The 26,459-nt window shown below is 45.8% G+C and overlaps 1 protein-coding gene across 1 annotated transcript in view; it reads right to left on the bottom strand.

Annotated features, from left to right (window-relative positions):
* Positions 1–16,796, bottom strand: part of NHERF1 (NHERF family PDZ scaffold protein 1) — a 63,899-nt gene extending 47,103 nt beyond the window's left edge. The window contains exon 1 of the mRNA XM_077327890.1: positions 15,973–16,796. Coding sequence (XP_077184005.1) covers positions 15,973–16,473 — 501 coding nt within the window. The 5' untranslated portion in view covers positions 16,474–16,796. The remainder of the gene's footprint in view (positions 1–15,972) is intronic.
* Between the last annotated feature and the right edge of the window lie 9,663 nt (positions 16,797–26,459).

The following is a 26,459-nucleotide window of genomic DNA, read 5'->3' on the forward strand; positions in this document are numbered from 1 at the left end:
CAGATGCCTTTGAGCCACTATGCAGTTGAGGTGAAAGAAAGCCAGCAGGGAAGTGGGGGCTATCCAGTGTTTTGCAACGAGTGCCACATGTACAATTATCTACCTACTGAGAGGAAATCATGGTCGTGTGCTCACTGCATGGAGCTCATGGCTCCCAGGAAGCAGATTTGTTCCCTTGAAGCTGCGGTTACCAATATGGAGAAGGTAAGGCAGAGAGAGAATGAGAGATTTGGGGGAAAGACCCTCAGGGACTTACCAAATCAGTCCCACTGTTGTGGAGAAAGAGAGCCCCAGAGTCAAAAGGAGGGATATGATCCCTTAGAAGCGACTCTTCCTTGGACAATGGACCAATACCCTCTCATACCAAAGATACCCCTAGTGGGCTGGGGGAAGGTGAGCTTCTGGTAGTGGGATGTGTGACAGCTGTTTTGACCCTATGGTAACGTGCCTGCCTGGTGTGTAGGTTGAGGCCATCACACACTGTCTAGATAGGTGGATAAACAGTGATGGGGAGGAGTTGTCGGTCATGGTGTGTGTTGGCATGAATGACATTGGAAAACGTAGTTGAGTGATCCTGGTGGAAAAAGTTATATTACTATGCAGAATGTTAAAGACCAGGACTGCAAAGGTGACGTTCTCCAAAGTGCTGCTAGTTTCCCACACGTGGCCAAGAGACCTGTCAAAATCAGATTGTGAACAGTGTGTTGTGCACTTTGGCCGCCAAAGCAGGCGTTCAAGCCCAAGGTGGCCAGCACCGCAGTGCGCAGCAGGGGGCGGCAGTACCACGCCAGTTGGCTCCCGCATGCAGGCATCCACTGATGTGCCACCGCCGCCCCTCCCCCCGTGCCGCGGCGCTGGCCACCTCAGGCTTGAATGCTCGCTTCAATGGCTGAAGCGCATAGCCCTATCGTGAACCATGAACAGGGCGAAATTCATGAAGCATTTTGCTTCAGAGTTCACTTCATGACCATCTCTAACTACAGCACTTGTGTTTCTCTGCACAATATCTGCAGTTTCTCCTTTTATTCTGAGGATAGCTCTTAGTGACATTTGATATAAAACAGTGTTCTGTCTGTACGGAAGCGTCTGCTACTGGTTTTTCAGTATTCGACCTCTCCATGATGTTCTTAGCTCTGTTGTCACAACATAACATAGCTGCTCAAACTAGACGTGCTCCAAACAGGAGTGTCTGGTCAGACAAAACTTCCCTTTTTAAAAAAAGCAAAAAGTGAGGCATAAACTACCAACGAAAAAAGTTCTCAGACAGAACTTAAGAAAATGGTCTGGAATGATAGGAGGCTACATCAACACCCTTCCACACACCAGCCTTTATATATAAACTTCTGCCAGGGGGCACCACAGAAACTGTTGCTGCCACTCCTACCCTAAGTCAAGATGACTAAAAGGAAGGGGCCACTAATGTTCCTTGGTTGAAGTCCAACAAGGAAAACGATTAACAGAATTATATAGTGAGAACTAATCATAAGCAGAACCAGTGATGGCTCAGCAACTCAGCACTGACTGCAAAGTCCAACTTATAGCAAACCTCAAAAACAGCCTCCCACTCCTTCTTTGATCACATCCAACACAGTTGGGAGTATACAAGAAGACTACACCAACTTCAATTATAAAGCATCCTATTTCCCCACAATTCTCTAGCATAAAACTGAAAGATACCTGCTAGCCACACTGGAAAGCTTTGGCCACAAGTACAGACTTCCTACAACAAACTCACTTCCTGTCTTTTCTCCATCTCTCCCCCACTCAAAGCTGGAAACGTTTCATTCTTACTCAAGTATGTAAGATAAGTGTTACCTGACATCAGAAAAGCCCACCGCTGTGTTTTCAAGTGAGTTCCCTCAGTGGAAGACTGTTAATCCAGAGCTGTGATTCATGCAGAGATTTAACAAGCAATCTCTTCTGAAGATCCTGTAGGTTCCCTGCATTAGCAGCAATGAACAAATCCCATCACTCTACTCATATACCTTTTGAAGCATACAGTCTGATCCTACACTTACTTAGTCAAATGTCCCACTGATTCAATGCAATGCACAGGACTGCACTCCTAGCTAAAACCTTTGAACCTGAAGCTGGTTAATCTAAAGGATCATCTCATAAAATTGATTAAACAAAAAAAGTATAAGTAGAAACTTAGTCACATAAAACTAGTTGATCCAACAATCCATTAGTGCAGAGACTATGAATCTTCCCTGATGCCCCCTCTCCCCAGAAGCCATTTTAAATCCTGATTCCCAGGATCATAGGTCCTGCATGGAGGTCTGAAAAAGGGAAGAAGGCCAAACTCCTAACAAAGGGGGCAAAAGGCAGATTTTGGCTTCCCCCCCCCTCCTCATTGCATACAACAGACCTATGAAGTTTACACCATGATGCAGGTACTTCAAGCAGTCTTGGGAATCAACTCTTCCAAGGCTCGAAATGGGTTCTCAGAAAGGAGAAGGGAAAGTGGGAAAGAGAAGAGATAGTCACAGCACCTTCTGCTGACTGATCATTGCATCCAAGCATAAGGATATAAATTACATAATTATGGTGATGATTTCTATCCTACCCTTCCCTGGTTGGCTCAGGGCAGATAACAACCAACTTTAAAAACAATCATATAAATATGCTTTTCCTTTACAGAAATTTAGAGGCAAAAGTTGTAGTGTCAACTTGGGATTAGTTTGGGAATAAGCTCAGCGGAATTCAGGAGTCTCAATTTCCTACATAGGGGCAGGCTGACTGGCATCAATGGTTTATCTAATTCATGGCATGTTAAAACCTATGGATACTTAAAATTCAGAGATTGGAGTTATAAGTAGGCAGGACAGGTCGGTATATAAAGCTGAAAAGGTCCAGGTTGGCACAGAAATCTGAAATCTCAAAAAAAGGGCTTTAAAACCCCAATAAAGGCTTTAAGAAATCACTTTAGTACCTGTTGCTAGGCAACCACAACACTATTACTAGCATTCAAGCTTTGGTTTCTATCAATAAAAAGCAAGGCCCTTTTCCAGGGCCGTGAGGGAAGACTCATTGGCACCAGGCCCAGCAGCAATCACTGAGCAACTTGATACCACATGACTGAATAACTCGCCCAGATCCAGTACCTGGCTACCGTTCAACAGCAGCCACCACATGAAGGACAGCGTAGTACAGGGGTTAATCTACAGCAATGAATAGCTAGATACCATCCAACAGACAAAAGGAGTAAAAAAAATATTCAACTCCTAGAGTTTTCAGGCTACCTGTCAGAAAGTAAAAAGGTAACTAAGTCATAGGAATCTACATCCAAACTTGCAAGCATAGTAAAATATGCCTCCTGAGATTAGCATACTCAAGAATGATATGTGAATAAGGTAAGCATTGAACCTACCCCTCATAACTGCTAAGGAGTGAGCATTTACTCTTGCCAGAAAGAACACTCTTAACAGGCATTGAGAAGACAACAGGTAGGTGTAGGAGGGAAAGATTCTGGAGATGGAATAACAAAAAATTAGAATGAGCAGGTGTAGAATGCTCTAAAGACAGAGCCTTTGTACACAATTTCTTACCAAAACAAATGCTGCCTGAAAACCAAGGGCCCGGACAGTGTCCAGGATAATATTAAGAACCAAGAATTTCTCAAAGACAGTCTAACCACATTGACCTATAATAGTCTTCTTTCAGGAGTTACAGGTATCCCTAGTTGCTCAAATATGACTTGATGAACAGTCTAAATGCTTGTAACCCAGCCCTTGCCTCAAGAGAATGTTGGCCCAGTTCTGAACAGAAAGCCACACCAGCCACACAGTGAGGGATATTTAATCATTTCTGCAGAAAATATACAAAATGAACAAAGTTTTAATTTACTGAGACAATCCTTATGGCTACTCCATAAAGGATAATAGGAATGACTTTTAGATTAAAGACTTAAACCACAGCTGGAACACAGATCCAGCCTCCATTCTGATCAAAAGTTTAGCATACTGAAAGCACCAGGTTTTCTTCTTATCAGTGACTGATGAAGCCCCCATTTTAGGTTAGATGTGAACAGGATAACCAAGTGTGACAACTCCTTCACTTGCTGAAGTGATCCTCTATTTAGAGTCCCTTCAAAACAATGAAGTACTCCTTTTTGGGGAGAAAACAGCTACTTGAGTTTTCTGGTAGTTTATTTTCAGGCCTTCCTTAATATAATTTGTTTTTTTGGGGGGAGAGGATATTTAATGATCTTTGCATGTCTGAGAAAGAGCAGAGCAGTTTCATCAGCATAAAGCAGAACTGGAATGTTGCAACTTGCCTAATGGAGTGGATGACAAAGGCTTATTAAAGAAAGATTATTAATATACAGGCTGAACAAAACAAGGGACCAAAAGACAGCTCTGCCTAACCTCTTTTTCAAGGTTAAATGGCTCAGTCAGCTCACCACCATTGCAGTCTTGAGCTATAAGGTCCACATGCTCTATGAACCATAGCAGCCTTCTATTGATTGTGTCACAGCTTTTCTCAGAGACTTGTTCTAGGAACGGTATCAAAAGCCCCTTTCAGATCAATAAATCCTTGATAAAGGATGCCATTTAGGAAACTGGTGTATTTTTCAATCAGATGATTCAGAACTAAACAATGGTCCAAGGTCCTGAACCCTATTTACTCCCAGCCCAGAATATCACCCTGTAAGCCAATCATGTACAGCATCTAGCACATACAAACACTATAATCTGCCCAAGCAGGAAGCTGATTGGATGATAGCAACTTGGGTCCAAGCATTGACCCTTCTTGAAGGTGAACTATTATTGTGTGTCTCATGACCCCAGACATGTTTATTTGAGAAAACAGTAGAGCCAGGATCTCTGCCCACCAAAATGGATTTGATTTGAATAATTTGTTTGGAATAAAGTCTGCTCCAGGGGGCTTCCCTCAGCAGAAGTGATGGATCAAGCCTTCAATTTGAGAAGGGGTCATGTCAGGCCAGTCAGAAAAACCATCAAGTTTCTCAAAAGTAAGAAGTTCATTTGGAGTAGCAAACAGGTTTTTAAAATATGACTCCCAAACCTCTGGATGAATATAGATGGGAATGTTGCCATATATTCTAGTGTCCACATTAATAATTGAATCATAGAATCATAGAGTTGGAAGGGGCCATACAGGCCATCTAGTCCAACCCCCTGCTCAACGCAGGATCAGCCCTAAGCATTCTAAAGCATCCAAGAAAAGTGTGTATCCAACCTTTGCTTGAAGACTGCCTGTGAGGGGGAGCTCACCACCTCCTTAGGCAGCCTATTCTACTGCTGAACTACTGACTGTGAAATTTTTTTTCCTGATATCTAGCCTATATCGTTGTACTTGAAGTTTAAACCCATTACTGCGTTCCTCTCCTCTGCAGCCAACAGAAACAGCATCCTGCCCTCCTCCAAGTGACAACCTTTCAAATACTTAAAGAGGGCTATCATGTCCCCTCTCAACCTCCTTTTCCCAAGTCCCTCAACCTATCTTCATAGGGCTTGGTCCCTTGGCCCCAGATCATCTTCGTCGCTCTCCTCTGTACCCTTTCAATTTTATCTACGTCCTTTGCTCAGAATGCTAAGTTGTTAGTTTTTACAGTCAAAATTAAACATTCCCAGTTCCTATGCAAATTCTCCTCCTCCTCCTGCTTTATTAGACCTCTATAGTACCTCTGAAGAGGCAAGAATTACCTTAGAACAAGATATTGCTCTTTAGCTCCCTATATCTTCTCAGTAGTTCTCTTTTGATAAGCCTGCACTGTTTATCAAATCATGTACTAGAATTCTTGGAGATCAGGGTCTTCACAAAAGAAGCACTATCAGGCATAATTTAGAGTACAAGGGCTTGAAGAGGGATAATAGCCTAAACAAGATAGTGAGAGAGATCCAGGCTACATCAGGCCCAAGTAATGATCTCTTTGAAAATAACACTTCTGGGGAGGCCAGTTCCTCCACTGTCAAAAGGTTGACAAAGGGCTGCCTTAGAGATTAAACATGCTAGTCCACCTTGAGGACAGCCCAAAGGCCTTTTGATGCACTTAGAAAACTAAATAGTCAGGAAAAGATATCTCCTCCATCACCCAGGTCTCTGGAATAAACAGAATATCAAAAGTGAATAAGACTTCTGATGCCCACACAGAATCTTTGGAAGAAGATAGGCTGAAGGCTGAGTAATCTGGTCAACAGAATGAATTGTGATGGTGGGCTCCAGGGGAACAGGGAGTGTTCCTATGGCTTTACCAGGCAAGGCACTTGTGAATAATTCCTTATGTGGGGGTATTTCACAGGAGGAATTTATAGCTGCACAGGAATCAGTCTCCCTAATAGAATGGAGCTGGGTCTCCTAGTTTAATGGACAGTTGTGTTCTTTCTCTACAGGAATCAAGTAAACTGAACTAACCATACCATCACTAACCTGGTTCTTAGTCATCAGCTTCACATTTTCCTTAAGATTCTCTAGACTGTCAATGATGTTAAGCTGTTCCACTTTTGGTAAGCCACAAAAAGACATCATTAGGTTGGAGTCTGCCCTATCCAAATGCTCATCCTGTAATAATTTTGAAAACGTGGAAGAGGTTTTTAGATTCAGAGGCAGTTCCTTATTATTCATGCCTGAGTTTCTAGTTGTTGGGATCAAGCTTTGTCATGAATGTTTTACTGGGGAAAAATAAATTAAAGATTGTGCATGATACCAAGGGATACTTTTATTCCCCTTTGTTGGTTGTAGATTTGTTGAAGGTTTCTCCAAGTAGGTGAGGGTACCGCTTTACTCTGCTCTGGCTCAGCCTCACTTGGAGTACTGTGTTCAGTTCTGGGCACCCCAGTTGAAGAGGGATGTAGACAAACTGAAGCATGTCCAGAGGAGGGCAACAAAGATGGTGAGGATTTTGGAGACCAAGACATATGAAGAAAGGTTGGGGGAGCTTGGTCTGTTTAGCCTAGAGAGGAGATGACAGAGGGAATTTGATAACCATTTTCAAGGCTGCCATATAGAGCAGTGGTCCCCAACCCCTGGTCCAGGGACTGGTACCGGTCCGTGGATCAGTCAGTACCGGACCACGGCTCCTCCTCATCCTCCTCCCCGGCTGCTGCCTCAGGGGCTGCCCTGCCACTCTGCTGTCAGCTCACCTTTGCTGCTCTCTGGCGGCCACCATGGCTGGGGCTCCCCCTCAGCGTGGCACTGCGCAGCTGCTGCTGGCAGTGCCCCTTAGCAGGCGGCAGGAAGTCAGAGGCGCTGGCGGGAAAGCAACTGGAGCAGGGGCTCAGGTGGTGGCGGCAACATCCCTCAGCAAAAGACTACCCCTCCCCGGACCTCAGTAAAATTGTCAAGCATTGACCGGTCCCCGGTGATAAAAAGGTTGGGGACTACTGATATAGAGGATGGAGCAGAGTTGTTCTCTCTTGGCCCGGAGGGACGGTCCCTTCCAACTCTATTATTGTATGAGTAGGGTTCTAAGTAGGGTTACATGGAGAAAGTGGTGTTGGAGCAGAAGAATGAAAACTTCTTTTAGAGAGGATTCCATACGACATGAACAACCACTGTTTGTTTATAATCAAGGCAGGAACGCCGGGGAATAGAACGTAAGTGTAAGCCAGTTTTCTCTAAAAGAGTCAGGAAAGACCTCAACATTTCTGATCAACATCTCGGGGGGAACGATCAATAACCCTTAGTGCGCCATTTTCCTGTCTAATAAATAATTCTCCCTCAAAGGAGGCAAAAGCCATAAGGAAGGCCGAGCGTCAAATAATTGAGGCTTTTGAACTCTGGTGCTGGAGAAGACTCTTGCGAGTCCCTTGGACTGCAAGGCGAACAAACCGGTCAGTCCTAGAGGAGATCAGCCATGACTGCTCCTTAGAAGGCCAGATCCTGAAGATGAAACTCACATACCTTGGCCACCTCATGAGAAGGAAGGACTCCCTGGAGAAGAGCCTAATGCTGGGAGCGATCGAGGGCAAAAGAAGAAGGGGACGACAGAGAATGAGGTGGCTGGATGGAGTCACTGAAGCAGTCGGTGCAAACTTAAATGGACTCCGGGGAATGGTAGAGGACAGGAAGGCCTGGAGGATCATTGTCCATGGGGTCGTGATGGGTCGGACATGACTTCGCACCTAACAACAACAACAACAACAACAACAAAGATAGTTTGGCTGATAGGTGGGAAGGAGAGAAGGAAGCCAGAAAAAAGGAACAAGCTATGGGAACTTTCAAGGAAGGGAAAAGAGGAAATAGTGAAATAAGAGATTAGCTTCCTCCCTGCAAGTCATTGCAGATCCCAACTCCCACTTGCTTGTTTCCAACAATGTAGTTCAAGGTGAAGTCTTAAAGAAGTTTAGCTAGACTTGGCGTGAATAGCTTAAGATCCCCATCTTAAAGGTGATATAAAAGACGCTTGGACTCATGAGCTTGTTACTCCGCTTTTATGAAACCAGCTAGACTGGAAGAACATATCCCCACCATGGCATCAGATTAGCATCAAAAGCACAATGCAATGGCTTACGTGGAAGGCAAGTCCAAAAGTATTATACATTAATACAAGCTTGCTGCAAGGTCACTTAGCAAGGTCAGACAGTTATTACCAAGCACACAGCATGAAGATAGATTTCTTTGCCTTATTCCAGGGCCAGTTAGGAGGAATGTTTTAGAGCCTGTATTTTTTTCTGATTTAAAGAGAGCATGGCACAACCGCCAGTTTAAAATCACCACTCGACCATCCAGCACCAAAACTATAGGTGTTACTTAAAGGCAACACTGGGTGGTGCTAAAATTGTTACCCATCTGGGATTCTATGTGTCTGGTTTCGTGTCACTCCTTCAATTGCTATGCATGTGGGATCTGTGGCACTGGCAGATATTATACCAGAGCTATGTGCAAAGTGAAGGAAGGTGCAATTTAAATTAAACATCACCTGGGTAACCAATTATTAGCCATTCAGGTATCACTTTAAACTAAGACTTAGCCAGTTTGGGAAGAATGAACAGTCTACCCTTTAACCATTCCATTATCTGTGGTTTAATTTGACAGCACAATCCTATGCAAAGTCATTATAGACTAGGCTTACTGGAATCAGTTCTGCACAGGACTGCATTTTTACTATCAGAGTTGACTGTAAGGGGTTACTTATAGTTACTAGGACTGTGCTTTTAGTATCTGTGGGACTGTGAAAACGTAGCTTGCCTGAGGCTGTCTAGTGAGCCCTATAGAGAAGGGAAGAATGAACCATGGCTCACATTGTCTGTCACTCCAAGGTTCTTGAAAGGGGATTTGTGAACGGCTTCTCTCACATATTAACAAGTATTTTAACCTACAAAAGAAGGCCTGAATGAACCTTGGATTCAGCTAATGGGCTATTCAGGGAAGTGTCCATGCAGCCATGGGGCAATAAAGTACTCAAATTCCAAAGAGCCAAGCACTCTTCCTGACAAGGTTTTTTTCCACATGTCCTGGCAAAATATCCCAACTTCACGCAGCAAACACAATTCTGACTTTTAAAAACTGTTTTGTGGCATCCCTTCAGCCTAAGAAGTGTTCCCATACATTGTATTGGGCTGCTTAATGTTTTTATGCCTCTGGATTTTTTTATGCTACTAATTTGGGCTCACTCTTTTCATTATTTGTTTGTATTATCTGTACTTGTAAGCCTCCCTGAACAAGTCTCTGAAAATGGTATATAAATGTACTGCATACTTAACTAGCTATATAGTTTTCATAGGTAACCACCCTGCCCTTTTAAAATAACGAGACAGCACCATCCATCTTATTAGAAAAGTACTATAAAAGATAAAGAGCGAGTTTCCTCATTTAGTTATTACATTCAGAAGATACTCATGGGTGGTATACGTAACCAACCAACGTTGAGTGTGTTTCTTCAGCAAGACACGTGGAAATGGCTATACGGTTGTGTTGAAAAGGTAGCTGAAAGTCACTGACCAAGGCATTTTAAAATCCCACATATTGGCACAACCATGTTGGCTACTACAGCAGAATCTTAGCCCAAGGAACTCATCACCAGCTGGCTCATGCTTACAGTTTTCCCCAAGCTATTTACACCAGTTTAGTCATCCATTTATCTTTCTATGTAAAGGTTAATTGCATGCTGCTTTAACCCCTTGGTAGTTTACACGTGTGCATTAATGAATGATCTCTTGCCTCACCCAACAGAGGCAGAAAAGTAAATACAGCAGTCACTTCTTGGCACTGGAATTGATGGGCAAAGGGTAACTTTAAGCAGCATGTGAGACATTATCAAGGGCCAAAGGGTTACAGGTATTATTTATACACAACCAGCATACCAGTTACATAAATATAATTTATGCAGTACTGGTAAAACAATGTAGCGCTTGTGGGATGTCATTTAATAATATTTTGAGGAGTTGAATTTAGAACTGCAGTTTGGGATCCTCAAATGATACACAGGGAGGGTGGAAGAGAAGATTGCTCATTAACACTGTTTAACCTAGCGCTATAAATAAGCATCCATATGACTCCGAAGCACACCTTGGATTTCATAGTTAGTGTCAAGAAACTAAGGGAAAGTGGCAGAATTATATTCTTTCCAAGGTACGAGCTTTCATGTTCACGCACACTTCATCAGATGCAATAGGATGGGATGGAAGGAATCAGTTCATACTTATAGGCAAAGGGTGAGAGTAAATTAACATACAGCATAATGAATATGTTTAACAGATTCCAGAGATAAATGGGAAAAACAGCAATTTGGATTTGTTTGTACTCACTTGAGATTGAATTGCATGGGAAACATGCAACTCCATTCCATCATATTGTATCTGAGGAAGTGTGCATGCACATGAAAGCTCATACCTTGAATAAAACTCTGTTGGTCTTAAAGGTGCCACTGGACTCTAAATTTGTTCTGCTGCTTCAGACCAACATGGCTACTAGAATTATGTTCTCTTCTCTCTGAAGCTGCTGGACTTCATGACAGGCTAACAATGTATGAGCTAAACACCGGTCTCCTGACCTTATATTTGCCTCAGCTCTAATGCCAGGGGCAGGCACATTCACAGGGAGACCCTGCTGATGAGTGGGAGGCAAATAACCCTTCCCTCCACCATCTGCTCAGCCCTGCAAATGCCCTATGGACATTTTAAGCCCCTGTTTCCCTCACGAGACTCTGCTACCAAAATTAAGCCTGCCTGGGAAAAAAATGCATTTAGGAGGCTTTTAGAAGGAAGGCTTAATCACCTACCTCCTATTTATTATTGTTGCAAATGCCATTCCACCTTTGCATTCATATCACTTCATAATCATAAAAAAATATTTATAACCTGCCCTTTCCTGAAGGCTCAGGGCTGTAACAAGCATTATAAACAATAAAATAACAATGTAATCATTGTATAATGATAACATTAAAATCCTAAATTTGCATTTCAGTTTAAAACAAATTAATTCCAAACACACATCTACTGAGGTAATACCTCTTCCCTCACCCATCAAACTGAAACAAGCAGGAGTAAACAAAATGAAGTACACATGGAACTATATACTAGTTCCAACTATATATTAGATGCCTATCATGTTTGTTTGTTCAACCAACCCTCCTGGAGGACAGATAGCTAGGCTCATTTGATATGACTACCATATCCAGCCCTTAAATGGTGGTAATCCATGAAATCTGCATTCAGTTCTGACATATTTTCTCCCCTATTTTAGGGAACCATACAACGATAAAGCACTAGATTCCCACTTCTAAGCAAAAGTGATAGGGGAAGAAAAGGAGACAGGATAAATTCTCAGTCCAATTAGGGAAAGAAAGAGCAAAGAATGCGAGCAATGAATTTAAGCAAAAGAGTAAATTTAGATTCAAAATTACAAGATCCATTCTAAGAGCAGTAATAAGTTACCTACAGTCGTCATGCAAATTCCACTCTTGGAGATTTACAAGTGGTTAGACAGGTGCCTTCTCAAATGTGCATGACACAAACCGCCTTTGACAGCTCAAGCTGTTGGATCTCAGATGACCCCGCAGATTTTTAAGTATCCACATTCTGTGGGGGAAAGGACGTTTGGCATATTAACAAGAGCCTGAAGAGGTATGGGCTACCCTTCTGTGCTCCCTGCCCTATATTACAAGACTCACTCTCAATCCATTCAGTATTTCAGAATCGGATTATGGCAGAAGATAAGCCATACATGTGTCTGTGCACCTAGCAGGCATGGCTTGTGACCTCGTTATATTTGTGAACAGGTTTGCACTTCAGCTCACACACGCTTTCAATAATTATAAGCATTCTAATTGCTTCCAAGCAAATAAGTTCTATTTTATGGGAGTTAGCACATACATCTCCTTGCTTGCTTGTTTCCAGAACACTGGCGATTCAGCCACAGAGTTCACAGAAGAAACATCGTCACAAGAATGCTCACTCCCAAAGGCAAGCATTTCTCAGCAAGGGCCTAAGCAGCAAAATGCTTCTCAGACCTCAACTGTGTCCAGCCTTAACTTCAGAAACTTCTTTCAATACAGGGGCTGTGCCCTGGAACATACAGAACTCCCATTCTCTGGAACTCATTTCCAAGGGAGGAAGAGTTCCTGCTAATTTCCCTTCTATATTATTGCAAGTTTTAACCAGGGATTCTCACTCAGTTGCTTCATTAGATACATTGCATGTGGCATAATATATTGTTACAACAGGACATGTAAGGACTTTACAATCCCATCACTGCCTTGTGCTCCCCTTCCATCTCCGGTTTGCCCACCTGCCCCACATCCCAGCTTGTCCCCATGCCTTGACCATCTGGCTCAATTCCCAAATGGCTGCTTAGACTTCCCCTTCCCCACCTGTCTTTCCCCATCTCAGTGCCACAATAGGCAGAGAAGTGAGCAAACAACATGAAGACAGGAAACAGAGCTCTGAGAGAACTTTGACTGGCCCAAGGTCACCTAGCTTGCTACATGTGGCAAAAGAGTGAGAAATCAAACCCAGTTCTCCAAATTAGAGGTTGCTGCTCTTAACCACAACAACACTCCCTATCCAAAAGCAAAGTGCTGCTTCTCAGCTTTCTTCTATATCCATGGAGCAGGAAATGCTTAGAATGGCCAGGATATATCTCCTTTGCATCTGGGGAGAATACCCTTTCAGGAGCAGGTGCCTGTCTTGCAGGTCAATGCTTGGCTGGAAGACTCCCAGCCTTTCTGTGGCTGGACACATCCAATAGCGAACATTAGTTTTCTGGCAGTGTTCAGAACCCTCTCAGGATTCCTAAAGTGCCTGCAAGCTCACAGAGATTGGTGATTCCTGTTTTAATGGGTGCCATTTTATTTCATAGGCTAGTTTGCAAGGTGTATTACATAGCAAATGGCATACATATTTCAGAGCAAAAAAATTGTGCTTTCCTTAATCCCGCAACAGATGGCAGAGTGCATGCACATGTCAGAGTCCTAGTACCTCTTTTTAGACATTAGAGCACTGTGAAAGTTGTTTGTGCATTTTCTAAAAAGTGGGCTACACTCCCACATACAATAATTTAGGCTTGCAATCCAAAATATAAAGAAAAAAGCCAAGAAGCAACAAGAGGTAAAGAACTTTAAGAAATCAAAATTCCTCTTTCTTGGCTTGTATCATAATCTTACTAGAGTTCACTTTATTTTCACTACTACAGCCAAAGAAATGTTTTAACCAGCTTTAATCAGAGATCCAGTTTGGTGTAGTGGTTAGGAGTGTGGACTTCTAATCTGGCATGCCAGGTTCGATTCTGCGCTCCCCCACATGCAACCAGCTGGGTGACCTTGGGCTCGCCACGGCACTGATAAAACTGTTCTGACCGAGCAGTGAAATCAGGGCTCACTCAGCCTCACCCACCTCACAGGGTGTCTGTTGTGGGGAGAGGAATGGGAAGGCGACTGTAAGCCGCTTTGAGCCTCCTTCGGGTAGGGAAAAGCGGCATATAAGAACCAACTCTTCTTCTTTTACCCATAAAACTCTAAATGGTTTGGGCCAGAGTACCTGAATAGCTACCTCAAGAGCCAGCTTGTGTAATGGTTAGGAGTGGCAGCCTCTGACCTGGAGAATGGGATTTGATTCCCCACTCTTCCTCCACATGCAGCCATCTGGTTGACCTTGGGCCAGTCACAGTTCTCTCAGAGCTCTCTCAGCTCCACTTACCTCACAGGGCAACTGCAGGGAATGGTAGGTGGGGAAAGAATGGGTAGGCAATTGCAAACCACTAAGATTTCTTCAGTACTAAAAAGCAGGGCAAAAAAACAGTTCTACCCCCTCCTGTGTTGGCCAGCCTACCAGCTAAGATGTAAGCCCTGCTTTGTGTGCCCTGACCTTTGGAGATGAGGACCTTCTCAGTGGTGGTACCTTGCCTGTGGAACCCCTTGTTGTCTGGAGGCCCAACTGGATCCTACAATGCTCTTTCCCAGGGCCAGGCCAAATTGCCCTGTTTAGTGCCAGGCATTTAACCAAGGGGTTTGGTCTTTTAAACATCCTGTTATAGTTGGTTTTAGCCTGAGATATGTTTGAGACTAGTTTTTAAGCTGCTTCATGTCTTATGTTTTATGCTCTGCTGTAACTTCAAAGGGGAAGGGGTAATTATTTTATTTTGTAAGCCATCTTGACAGGTATCCTGGAGAGGGAGCACAGAGATGTCCTAAGTAATATAAAAAAGCAGTATTTCAAACATGTTTTAGAGGGCTTGTAAGAGACATCGAGGAAATTAGTTTTACTCTCTTTGTCCTGGAGACTCGGGACTGCAATAAGTTTGTCATTTGTATCATACTATTGCTCTTTTACAGATCAGTCAACAAGCAACATCTTTTAAGTGTTTATGACTATCAAATTCCTTCTTCAGAACTTGGGAAGGAGGAAAAATAGAGACTGAACAGCTATCTAAATTTCTAGGAAGAAACTTTTTGTTCCATCTATATTTAGTGGGAACAGGAACAAACAGTTGGTTTTGTCTGTGGGGGGCACCAATGGCATTAGCAGAAGTTTCACAAATTACTGCCTTCCTTCAGGACCAGGTAAGTCGGTACTGACAAGTAGTTCAGGTCAGGAAGCCCCAAGTAACTGAAAGGTTCTTTCTGCTTGGGTGAACTGAAGCTGGGACAGAACAAGGCGAAACCTAAAACCAACCTGGCTCTGCCTCTTAAAGAACACCCTGATCTTTACCTCTAATTCGCTCCTGCACCCACTCAGTTGGGATACCAGAACTGCACTGGAAGTCCTGGCAAGGAGCTGGCTGCAGTTGGGTGGAGCCCACCAAGAGCCCCTCCCAATCTCCCTTCCCCCCCCCCTCCCCCGCATCTCTCCTGCTCTTTCTGCGGCACAGCTCATGTGGGTGCCGGCAGGGCTGGCATTCAGCTCACACACAGCGGAAGCAACCCGCTTTTCAAGAAGAGGTCACATTTCATAATGACAAAGGGGGAGGGGGGGAGAGAAGAAAAACGGCGTCGGATTATTCATCAGCACCAGAAAGAGAAGGGGGGGGGAGGGAGATAACCTATTTTGACTGAGTCGCTCCAGAAAAGGCGGCGGGAAATTGCAGGATTATGAGGTGGGAAGCCCTCGCTTGAATTTCCGCAGCGGGGTGACCCTCGGGCCCCGAAGTCGGCGCGGAAAGGGGCCACGTCGAGATTTCCAACCCACCCGGGGCCCCCGCGTAGGGCTTCTTCCCGTTTAAGATGGTCCAAATGCAAGAGCGGCAGAAGTTCACCTCGCGGCCGGCCTCGGCCACTTCACAGGCAGGCAGGCAGGCAGGCAGAAGCGCGTCCGGTGTAACTTCTGGACCGGCCCGAGGATGCCTCCGCTGTGGAGTTGCTCTGCCCTGCCCTAGAGGTGCCTCACCTCGTCCCTGCCTTAGAGGTGCAAAGCCTCCGCGGGGATCGGCCTGCAACCCGGAGGGCGCCTTCCGGAGAGTAAGCCCCAGGGACTACAACGGGGCTTGCCTCGAAGGAGGCCTGCCAGAGACGGGTCTCTTGCTCCCGGCCGCCCTGCCCTGCCCTGGGCCCCCGGGAGTGCCCCAGATTTTTACCCGCGGGGCAGCGTGGCCTTTTCCCTTCTCGTTCCTTTTCTCGGGCTCCAGGGGCGAGGCAGCCTGCCGCGGCTCCGGGTCGCGGTCGCTCGGTTCCTTCTCCTCCACTTCCTCCTCCTCGGCCGCCGCCGCCGCCGTGGGCGCCTTGTCGGCGGGCAGCGCGCGGGCCAGCTCTTCGCTGCACTCCAGGCCCAGCTTCTGCAGGCGCTCGTCGGTCGCGGCGTCCACCACCAGCAAGCGCACCGAGCCCGGCGAGTTGCGGATGCGAGTGACGACCTGCTGGTGGCTCTCCTTCTCCACGTTCTCGCCGTTCACCTCCACCAGGCGGTCGCCGGCGCGCAGCCCGGACTTCTCAGCCGGCGAGTCCGGCTCCACTAAGCGGATGAACTGGCCCACCTTGCCCTTCTCCCCGTGCAGGTGGAAGCCGTAGCCGTTGGCGCCCTTCTCCGGGCAGCACAGCCGGGGCAAGTGCTGGGGCTCGCTCCCTACCCCGTTGTTCATGGTCCTCCCGGGGGCCGCTCGGCGGTCGCTCGAGAAGGCAGAGGCGAGGCCCGCAGAGGCGTCCGCGGCGGCAGCAGCAGCAGCAGCAGCAGCAGCAGGTGTTCTGGGCCGGGCCCGGGCTGACCCGAGAGCGGCACGATGCGCCTCGCCGATGCAACCAGCAGCCGTCGCCGCTCCACCTTCCGCGGCTGCCCTCGGGGTCTGAGCCTGCCCGCAGCTGCGGCGACACCTTATCAAGGGGGCGGGCGCTACTCCCGGCGGGCCTGCTTAGGCCAATGGAGCCAAGGGACGCCGTGGGAGAGGGGCGGCTGGACACGCTCCGCCGAGGCAAGCGCGGCACCGGAGGAGGGGATATACAAATCACGCAGGGCATGGCCCCTCCCCCTCCTCTTCCCCCATTGGTTGTCTTGTCCGGGGCTTACCGACCCGAAAAATAAACTTTCTCTCTCTCTCTGTCTCTCCTCCCAGGAAGCCGGAACTTTAGGAAGTTCAAAAGTGAAACCTCCGTGAAGTGAAACTTCAAGCGCTCCATTCTGTCTTGGACGCCCGTCCCTTCCTTGCCCGGGATCCTTGCAATGAGGAGGCTCGAATTTGCTTCTTAGGAGGAAAATCCATCTGGACACACAGTCAAAAGATTTTAAAATGTAGATTTTTAAAGAATTTGAAGAGGGGCAATGACCACAGCGTTGATTATTATTGATGCTGTGCTTGTGTGTGTGTTTTTTCTCTCCAAAACTATTTTTCTTTTTGCTGTGTACAAACAGTGAGGAAAATGCAAGACAAGAACAAGCTCAAAGCATTATTAAAGGGTGGGGTGGGGGACTTCTCAAGGAATTAATTTTGGCCTCACTCACTGTAACCACCTCCTTAACTTGAAGAGAGTGTTTTCTTGCCCCAGAAGGACACTTGTTGAGATTTCAGGTCAAGCAGTGGGTGACAAGCCCTGACCTGTATGGCCCCAGCTAGCTTGATCTCATCAGACCTTGAGAAGCTAAGCCAACCCATTGCTTGCCACTGGTTACTCCGAGGAGACCACCAAGCAAGTTGTGCCTGTGTGTAGAAGAGGGCAGTGCAAACAACTTTTGCATTGAAAGCATTTCAGTGTCTCTGTAAGTTGGCTTTGATTTCATGGCACTTTACACACACTGTGAGCAGTTTTAGATTCCCATTAGAAGCCCCTATAATAAGTTATGGCATGTCATCTTCTGCCTTTCTCCCAGGAGACCAAAGGGAGGTATGTAGACTGGCTGTTTTTTTTGGGTCCCCAGAACAGCCTGAATCGTGAGAATTTTCATTAAGGTTCTTCTATCTCAGTGGTTCTCAACCTGGGGGTCGGGACCCCTTTGGGGGTTGAACGACCCTTTAACAGGGGTTGTGGCAGGGCAAGCAGATTGGCCAGGGGGGCGCCATCTACACAACAGCCTTGTGGGGTAGATCGAGATAGAGCATTCGTCTGTCTGAAGCAGCAGAAAAGAGCTAGATTGGCATGGTGGGACAAGAGGCAGAACTGAACTGAGAAACCCCAGGGGGGGGGAACTAATTTATATACAATCATGAACAATGGATCTTCACGACTTCGGTCAGTTTTGGTTTAATTTCTGTGAAAGAACACTTGCATCATTTTCTGGTTGGGGTTCATCACAACATGAGGAACTGTATCAAAGGGTTGCAGCATTAGGAAGGTTGAGAGCCACTGTTCTATCTGTATTCAAGCCCCTTCCCTCCACGCAATGGCCTCCACGCCAGACATCCTGCAACTCTCTGGATATGTGTCTGAGTATGATCTCCAGCTCTGATTTGTTTTGTTTACACTGCCAGATCTACCAGTATTTTGAACATGTGCCATGGAAGAAGTGCTTTGGCCTAGTTAGTTTCTTAGGGAAGAATCAGAATACTGAGCAAGTCTGTACAGACATCACATTTATAGAAATTGGGCTGCTACCAACCATGAGTATTGGTCTTCCTTTGCACTTCATATATGTGATCACTGTATTGTAGGAACTGGACAGTACAGAGATCTCCACTCATGTATTTCTCCTAGCATGACCGATACAGCAGGCTCATGGATCAGCAGCATTGCAGAAGCGAGGGCTCCTGATACGTGCTGTTGGCAGGCTCTTCTTTCACATGAATGTAACATCTGTCTAGGCCCACTAAAAGCAACACATTCTTGTGAATCCCCATCCCCCTTATAAGGGGGTCATAAGATGATAGTTTCCAAACCAAAACAAGATGAGGCCCATATGAATATTGTTTTGATACAGCCAGAGCCAGACAAGCCATTTAAACTTTAAAGGGGAAAAGTCCCCATTTTTATTCTTTCAGGCTTGAGGCAGGGGGGTTGAGGTAGAGACACCAAACGTGTAGCATGGCTGCAGGAGCCTCTCCTCAAAAGAACCCCCATGTTGCAAAAAAGTTTGGACCAGGGGATCCAATTCTAGGGGCACTATGACGGGAATTTACGAACACACCAGAGACTGTTTATTTCTCATCATAGGAAACAATGGAAATTGGATGGAGGCCCCCTAGAATTGGACCCCCTGGTCCAATCTTTTTGCAACTTGGGGGTTCTTTTGAGGAGGAGCTCCTGCAGCCACACTACAAGTTTGGTGTCTCTACTTCAAATCCCCATTCCCCGCACAGTCTGAGAGAGACAAAAAGGATCTTTTTGGATCGATTTAGATTTGATTCACCTATGGGTGATTCAGACTAGTCATATTCAGTGTGAATCTCTTCAGACCAAATCCAAAATGGTTCAAATTTTTTCCCTTGCACACTCTTCCTTTGGAATGCTTTTTAGTTATCTATATTTTTATGTTGATGATGATAGTGCTTTATAGTTGGATGGGATTTCTGAGTGTTCTAGAATCATGGTCACCATATTCTGACTTGACTCATATTCCCAAGCTTTTCCAAGACATAGAGAATTGCAGCTTAGACATATGCCAGATCATTTCCAAGACCAGCTCAGTATACCTAAATTACTAAGAAGCAAGTTGTTTTTAATTGAATTTTATTTATTTATACCCCACTTTTTCCCCCTGTACAGCTTACATCATTCTCCTCTCTAGCATTTTATCTAGCATTATGTAAGGTAGGTTTGGTGGAGTGAATGTGACTGACCGCCAGTTCATTCAGTAAGCTTCCATTCCACAGCAGAGAGGAGATTCTACTACTCCATGCTGTACAACAGTGGTCCCCAACCTTTCCGAGGCTGGGGACCGGCAGGGCATCGGGCCGCGCCCCCGCGGACCGCGCCCGCGGATCGGGCCGCGCCCACGCCGCGCCCGTGGGCCGCGCCCACGCCGCGCCCGCGGATCGGGCCGCACCCGAGCCGCGCCCGCGAGCCGCGCCCGGGCCGCGCCCACGGATCGGGCCGCGCCCGCGGATCGGGCCGAGCGGGCATGGCCCGCACAGGCGCGGCCCGGCCCTGATTCCCTCTCCCCGCCTCCCGCAGTAAGAAGCTTCCCGGGCCGCAAGCTTGCGGCCTGGGAAGTTTTTTACTGCGGGGGCGGGGCGGGGAGAGGGAGCTGCGGCCCGGTGCCATGGCCTTTGCGGCCCGGCACCGGGCCGCAGCCCGCAGGTTGGGGACCACTGCTGTACAAGATGGCAATATTGGCAGGATTTAAATATGCACACAGGGCTGCAGCACTAAGCAGCTTAAAAGAATAAAATAGTTTTATTTATTATTATAGTTGTGGTGGTTATTTGAATTTATTTCCCACCATTCTCGGCAGAGCTGGCTCATGGCAAGATAAAAAATAAAGATACGAAGTCCCCTAAAAACCCCGCTAAAATTTTAACAATGAACAAATTCCAATAACAAGCATGGTGGAAAACCAACCCTCCACCTACATCCACTGGGGACTAGGGGAGAACTGCTGGCCACCACTGTTAAAATGTGGTAGAATACCTTCCTTTGGGTGGCCCACAGATCTCTCCACACTGGCCTCAACCATAGACCTGGTGGAAGAGCTACATTTTACAGGCCCTGTGAAAAGCTGAAAGCTCCCGCTTTGTGAGCCCCCAAAATCATGTTGATACCAAAGGCCTGTAACACATTTTCAGAAGGGTAAACCACAAAACCTTCCTCAGTAATGGTGCACACAGCATTCACTTTTCATCTTGTTTGGAAACTATCAGTGTTCTAGATAAGCCTTGCATGTCTCTCATTTTGTTATCTGTAGAGTGCAAGTTAGTTTTAAGAGACAGGAGCATTTGCAAGGCACATGGCATTTTTAAGCTGACTAAGCATTGGGCAAGCACAAGTATGTTTGTACAGAACAGGGGAGGGGCAGGGGAAAAGGGAGAAACCGAATAATTGCCTGCAACAATTCACAGCCCAGCCTAAGGAAACTGTCAACAAGGAAACGTAAGTCTTTAACAATGGTGACATTCCAGAGAATGCCACAGGTTCTCCTATTTTTCTCCTGCCTTTTTTCTGAGGAAGTCAAGGAAACAGGCGTGGCTCTCCCCACCATTTTATTCTCACAACAATCCTGTGAGGGAGGTTAAACCTGAGGGAGAGTAACTAGTACAATCAGCTTCATGTCTGAGCAGGTTTGAATTGGGTTTCTTCCAAAGGATTAGCGATGGGGGATGATGGGAGAGGCATGAAAAATCAAGCATGGAGGGCTTCAGTTTGGATTTTTAATTTTTTATTTATTTATATTTTGTTTTATAACCAGCCACTCCCATGGAGTGGCTCATGGCAGATAACAATAATTGGACCGACATAAAATCCCCTAAAATAATGCAAGAACCCCAATATAAAACCATCCATTACGGCGGATCCCCCCCCCCCGGTTGCACTGAAGGGGGGAAGGGGGCAATGGATGGGCTGGCCAGCAGGGGCCCAATCTTAATAGCCTTGGCCTCCACCAGGAATGCAGTAAACGGGGGAAGGTAGTAAAACCTCCCCTCTGCAGTATTTTCCCAACCTAATTTGCTCCAGTGCGACAGCCTTGATTTTTCAAGATGGAGAATATACTGGGCTCTCCAGTCACAAAACTTCCAGCATCATGTGTAGTGGACACTCTAATTTGCTATAGTGAGACCAAACATCCCCCTCACATGTGTGCCTGGAGATCTTCTGGTATTTCAGCTGATCCCCAGGTGACAGAGATCTGTTCCCTTGGAGAAAATGGTTGGTTCCCCAGGTTCCACACCCCAAATCTTTGGGTGTTCCCCCACCTACAGTTGGCAAACCCACCCACACAGGGCTGGGGAAAGAGGCAAAGCTGCATCTCGTGTATCTGCACTTATTCATAACTTATTCATAATCAAAAAGGTGTCCCCAATTAAATGAGCAGCAGGTTGTTAAGTATGTACAAAGGCGTGGATGGGCAGTCATTCTTTTAGAGAAGGCCTTTTCCCTTCTCTTCCACACAAGAGGAAACATGGCTGACAAAGAACCAGATAGAAAACATGATGGGACATCTATATAGGTGTGCAAGGAAAGGAAGTTGTGCCTGGTACTGTTACCTAAAATACACTTGTCTCCTGAATTTTGGATGGGGGGAATTAGCAAATTTGAGGAGACCTGAGTGAGAAGGGTAACAAGCAAAATCTCCACTCGTATTTACAAGGGTGTCTGTGCCAGAAAACTCATACAGAGGCCAAATTTGAACTAAAATTTAAAGGATCTTTATTAAAAAATAAATTTAAAATCCAAAAATATATGTGCAAAATTTAAACTAACACAAGCCCACAAGACAAAAGTAAAGGGTTGAGATGGTACAATAAGATCAAGGATAGATGAATAGCTACCTTCTACAACATAAAGAAGTCCAAAGGAGAGAGAGCAAGATGTCCTACATGCATGCAGCGATCCAAGAACAGCACACACATGGTTGTCCATGCATCTATTTAAATACCCTGATTCATGTCCGGAGATGACATTCAGGCAGGCAGCTAGCCCCTAAAACAAAGGACTTAATGTGTTTGCTGGGGTGAGGCAGAGAAATGGAGACTGGGTGACAGTTCTGTCTTTGTAGAGACAAAATGGCTTTGATTGGGTTACCAGTGATTCCCAGATCAAAGTAGACCCTAATGAGTTTCCCAAGTGAAGACAAAAGGACAGCTAGCAAGAATGTCCAGGTTTCTGGTGTGCTGGTACTTAAGGAAGGGAGATGGCTGAGGTAGGATTGAGGCAATTAAGGGGGAAAACGAGCAGCTGAGGAAAACAATTCAGATTATTAGAAAAAGAGCAAACTCCCAGGTGCAATTATGCCATCATGAAGAAGGAGGGCTGGTTTTATACCTCACTTTTCACTGCCACTATGCTACACTAGTGAGGGAAAGGTCAGTGGGAAAGACGCCTCAGGGAAACAATTATGTTGCTCTGTGTATTCTAGGGTCCTCCCCAGGGATATACTATCCAGCTACAGCGTGTACATTTCAATTGCTGCAGGAGAGCAAACATGGCTGGATCAGTGTCCTGGGTGAAACTGGCATGTCCCCATGGATTTCTGGCCAAGCAATGCCTTGCTAATGAAATGCAGTCAACATTGCCCCAAAGGTAGTTTGTGCACAAACTTGCCCTTTGCCCATGGAAGGATCTGGACGCTAACAAAGCAGCTGCTTATACAGCAGGAAGAATGGCTGCACCTGCTGACAGGTGAAGAGAAAGCATCTGGCTGTTACGGTGAGCAAAATGATGAGCTTCTAAAGCAGGGGTGGTCAACCTGTGGTCCTCCAGATGTTCATGGACTACAATTCCCATGAGCCCCTGCCAGCAAATGCTGGCAGGGGCTCATGGGAATTGTAGTCCATGAACATCTGGAGGACCACAGGTTGACTACCCCTGCTCTAAAGAGACCTGTCCTGTCAGGGACTCATGGGAATTGTAGTCCATGGACATCTGGAGGACCACAGTTTGACCACCCCTGCTCTAAAGAGACCTGTCCTGCGGCCTTTGCTTGTTTTAAAATGTTGACTAGTGGTGCGTCTCAAAGTTCAGAGAAAATGGGTCCCCCGCCTCCCCTCACAGCCATGCAAGTTATTTCCTTCCACTAAGAGCAGCAACTGCTGGGCACTGGAGAGCTTACTTCTGAGTTAGCATGCTTAATCCACCTCGAGACGCGGAGAGAAAGGTGGACTGGACTATAAATGATGTAAATAAATAAACACGTGCATAAAATGTGTACTGTGAAGAAAGGTTTTTCTACAAGTTTCTGTGACTGTTTTTAACCATTGCAGTGCCAATTTTCCACTTTGCATTTGCTGTGAATACACGGCAAAACATAATTTTTTAAATGTGTACCTATAAAATGGTAATGTTGCAAAAGTGTCTTTAAAGGTATACTTTTATTTTCTAAATCCATATTGGAGTCACACTCTAGCATGGCCATCGCTTCCAGTGGTTTATCAACAATGGGATACCAGCAAATAGGGATGCCAGCTTTCACACAGGACCTGGGGATTCCCTGGAATGATAGCTCATTTTCAAATGACAGAGATCAGTTCCTCTGGGCAAAATGGATGCTTTGAAAGGTGAACAATATGGCTCCCTTTCCTCCCTGGATCCTTCCCTAAATCTTAAAGAGTTTCCCAACCTGGAACTGAAACGCTATCTTCCATCCCTCTGGCAAGACACTATTGGTCACATTTCCATTCTATCCTTTCCCCAATGAGCTCTGGGTAGTGTGAATACCACCTCCCCCCATTTATCCTCACAACAACCCCATGAGGTAGCCCAGACTGCGAGACTGGCTGGCCCAGACCACTTGGGAAGCATGAAAGCTGAGTGGAGATTATTTGTGCCAGCTTTCTAGTTCTAACCCTACCTGCTACCCAGCTGTGCTGTGCTGACTGACTCCATCACCTGCAATTAAAGGGTGGTGTTTCTAGGCAGGGTGTGTGGCTTGAGTCCCTGTACCTCTCTCAGCAAATTCCTTTGAATGGGTACTTGATTGATCTACACCAGAGGTAGCAACCGCGTACATGCTGGGTGAAAATTAATCACTGGTAGCTCCCTGAACCTTTGAAAAGTTAATACTTTTCATGCAAACTGGTCTTTGATGAGAAACCCTTGCTGCTTTCCACAAGCTGATAACAATTTGGTTGGTTGGTTTTAAGCAAAAAAGGAGTGAGATTCAGTGCGTTTCTGCCAGCAGCGGAGGACAAAATCCTGGGACAAAGGGGAAAGGCCCACAATAATGTATACTGCGTAACATTTTTACTTTTTTGTGGCATTACCTGAACTGGGAACCTTCTATTGCTGTTATAAGAAGGATCAATACTTCAGATGTATGGCAAGCATATTTTTTAAAAGTATTTTCTCTCCCCAGCGGCAGTCCAATGTCAGCAGCCTTCCAGTTGGTGGGATGATAAAGGTATTTGGAGAATGCTGAACTCCGCAACAAAAGAACAGCAGGAGGAGGAGGGGGTGGAGGAGGAAGAGGACAGTTTTAATTTAACAGATTGTGTTTATTCTTTCCCCTCTCACCTTTGGACTGTGAAACACATCCCAAAAATTACCCTGAGTGCTTATTAGGAGATGCCTGGAGCACTCAGTTCTCCCATATCTGCAGGGGTAGTCAAAATGTGGCCCTCCAGATGTCCATGGACTACAATTCCCATGAGCCCCTGCCAACAAATGCCGACAGGGGCTCATGGGAATTGTAATCCATGGACATCTGGAGGGCCACAGTTCGACTACCCCTGTGATAAATACTGCAATGCAAATCACATTCAGGAGCAACCTCCTCTGGAAAAATGCAGACCTACACATGCTGGTTGGAAAGTAAGCCTTTTTTATTTCTAGGTATTTATGTGCCTCATTTTTCTCTCCAGTAAGTGCCAGAAGTTGTTTACAATATCATTTCCTACTCCTTTTATCCTCTGCAACAGTCCTCTGAAGCAGGTCAGGCTGAGAGACAGTGGCCCAAGGTCACCTATCAAGCTTTCATGGCCGAAGGAGGATTTGAACTTGGGTCTCCCAATCCTAGACCGACAAACCACTACACCATGCTGGTACACACAGTTTTGGGAAATGTATGGCTTGACATAGTGACTGGGCAACAAGCCCTGTTGACTTCAGCGTGATATATGTCCAAGACTGCTATCTTATGTACATTGACACAGGAGTAAGCTCCACAGAACTTCATGGAACACTGTTGAGTAAACAGACATGGCCTTTTCTGCACTCACAGCTTCCATTCGATTTCCAGTGTAGTCAATTCACTAGGGCTTTACTTACTTTACTGTGCTCCACACCTCTTTCCCCCCTCCAATTTTTATCTTGGGAATTGAAGAGTATGTTTTCTGCATAGCAATGAGAAAAAAAACGTTTTGTTTTTTTGTGCCACATGGCTGGCCTTCCCTTATTGGCCAGTTGCGCGCTGAGCGTGTTTTTGAAAACTGTAAGTAGAGATTCTTTGAACTGCATTTACTGCCAATCAATCAAGCTGTTAATCCCCAAATAATGTGTTTAGGATCGCATCCAAAAGCTCCCCACTACTCCACTGAAGAATCAGATGGCCAGTCTTGTTCTCTAGCATACTGAAATGTATTTCTTTAAACTTGCAACCAGAAAGCCGCAAACAGCAGCCAAGGCACAAATGCCAGTGCTACTGTATGACACAACTGAATGCATAAGAACAGGAAATACTCTGGAGACAAATACTGCTGCAAGAGCAGGCCCTGTATAGAGACCTGAAGAACTGGTCTGAGAGCACAGTCAGTCCACAAGAGGCTGGCAATGATTCTGGAACTCTTTAAGAAAGGAATCAATCAGCAAAGACACTTGAGAACATTTTCTGGCTGTTTAGTGCTGGCTACTGTGATATCACAAGATGGCAGAGAAGTCTTGATTTCTCCCATGGATCTGATGCCCAGATTTAATGTGGCAATAGAAGTTCTGCTGGCTACAACTGTGAGAGCAGAGGTGTAATTGGGAGGAAGAAAAATACAGAAGTGTCTAATAGCACATCAAATTGTTGGGGGAGAGTTGTGTGTGTCCCGTTTAATCTTGGCCACAGGCT

This window comes from Paroedura picta, chromosome 3 (assembly GCF_049243985.1).
Source record: "Paroedura picta isolate Pp20150507F chromosome 3, Ppicta_v3.0, whole genome shotgun sequence".
Taxonomy (NCBI): Eukaryota; Metazoa; Chordata; class Lepidosauria; order Squamata; family Gekkonidae; genus Paroedura; species Paroedura picta.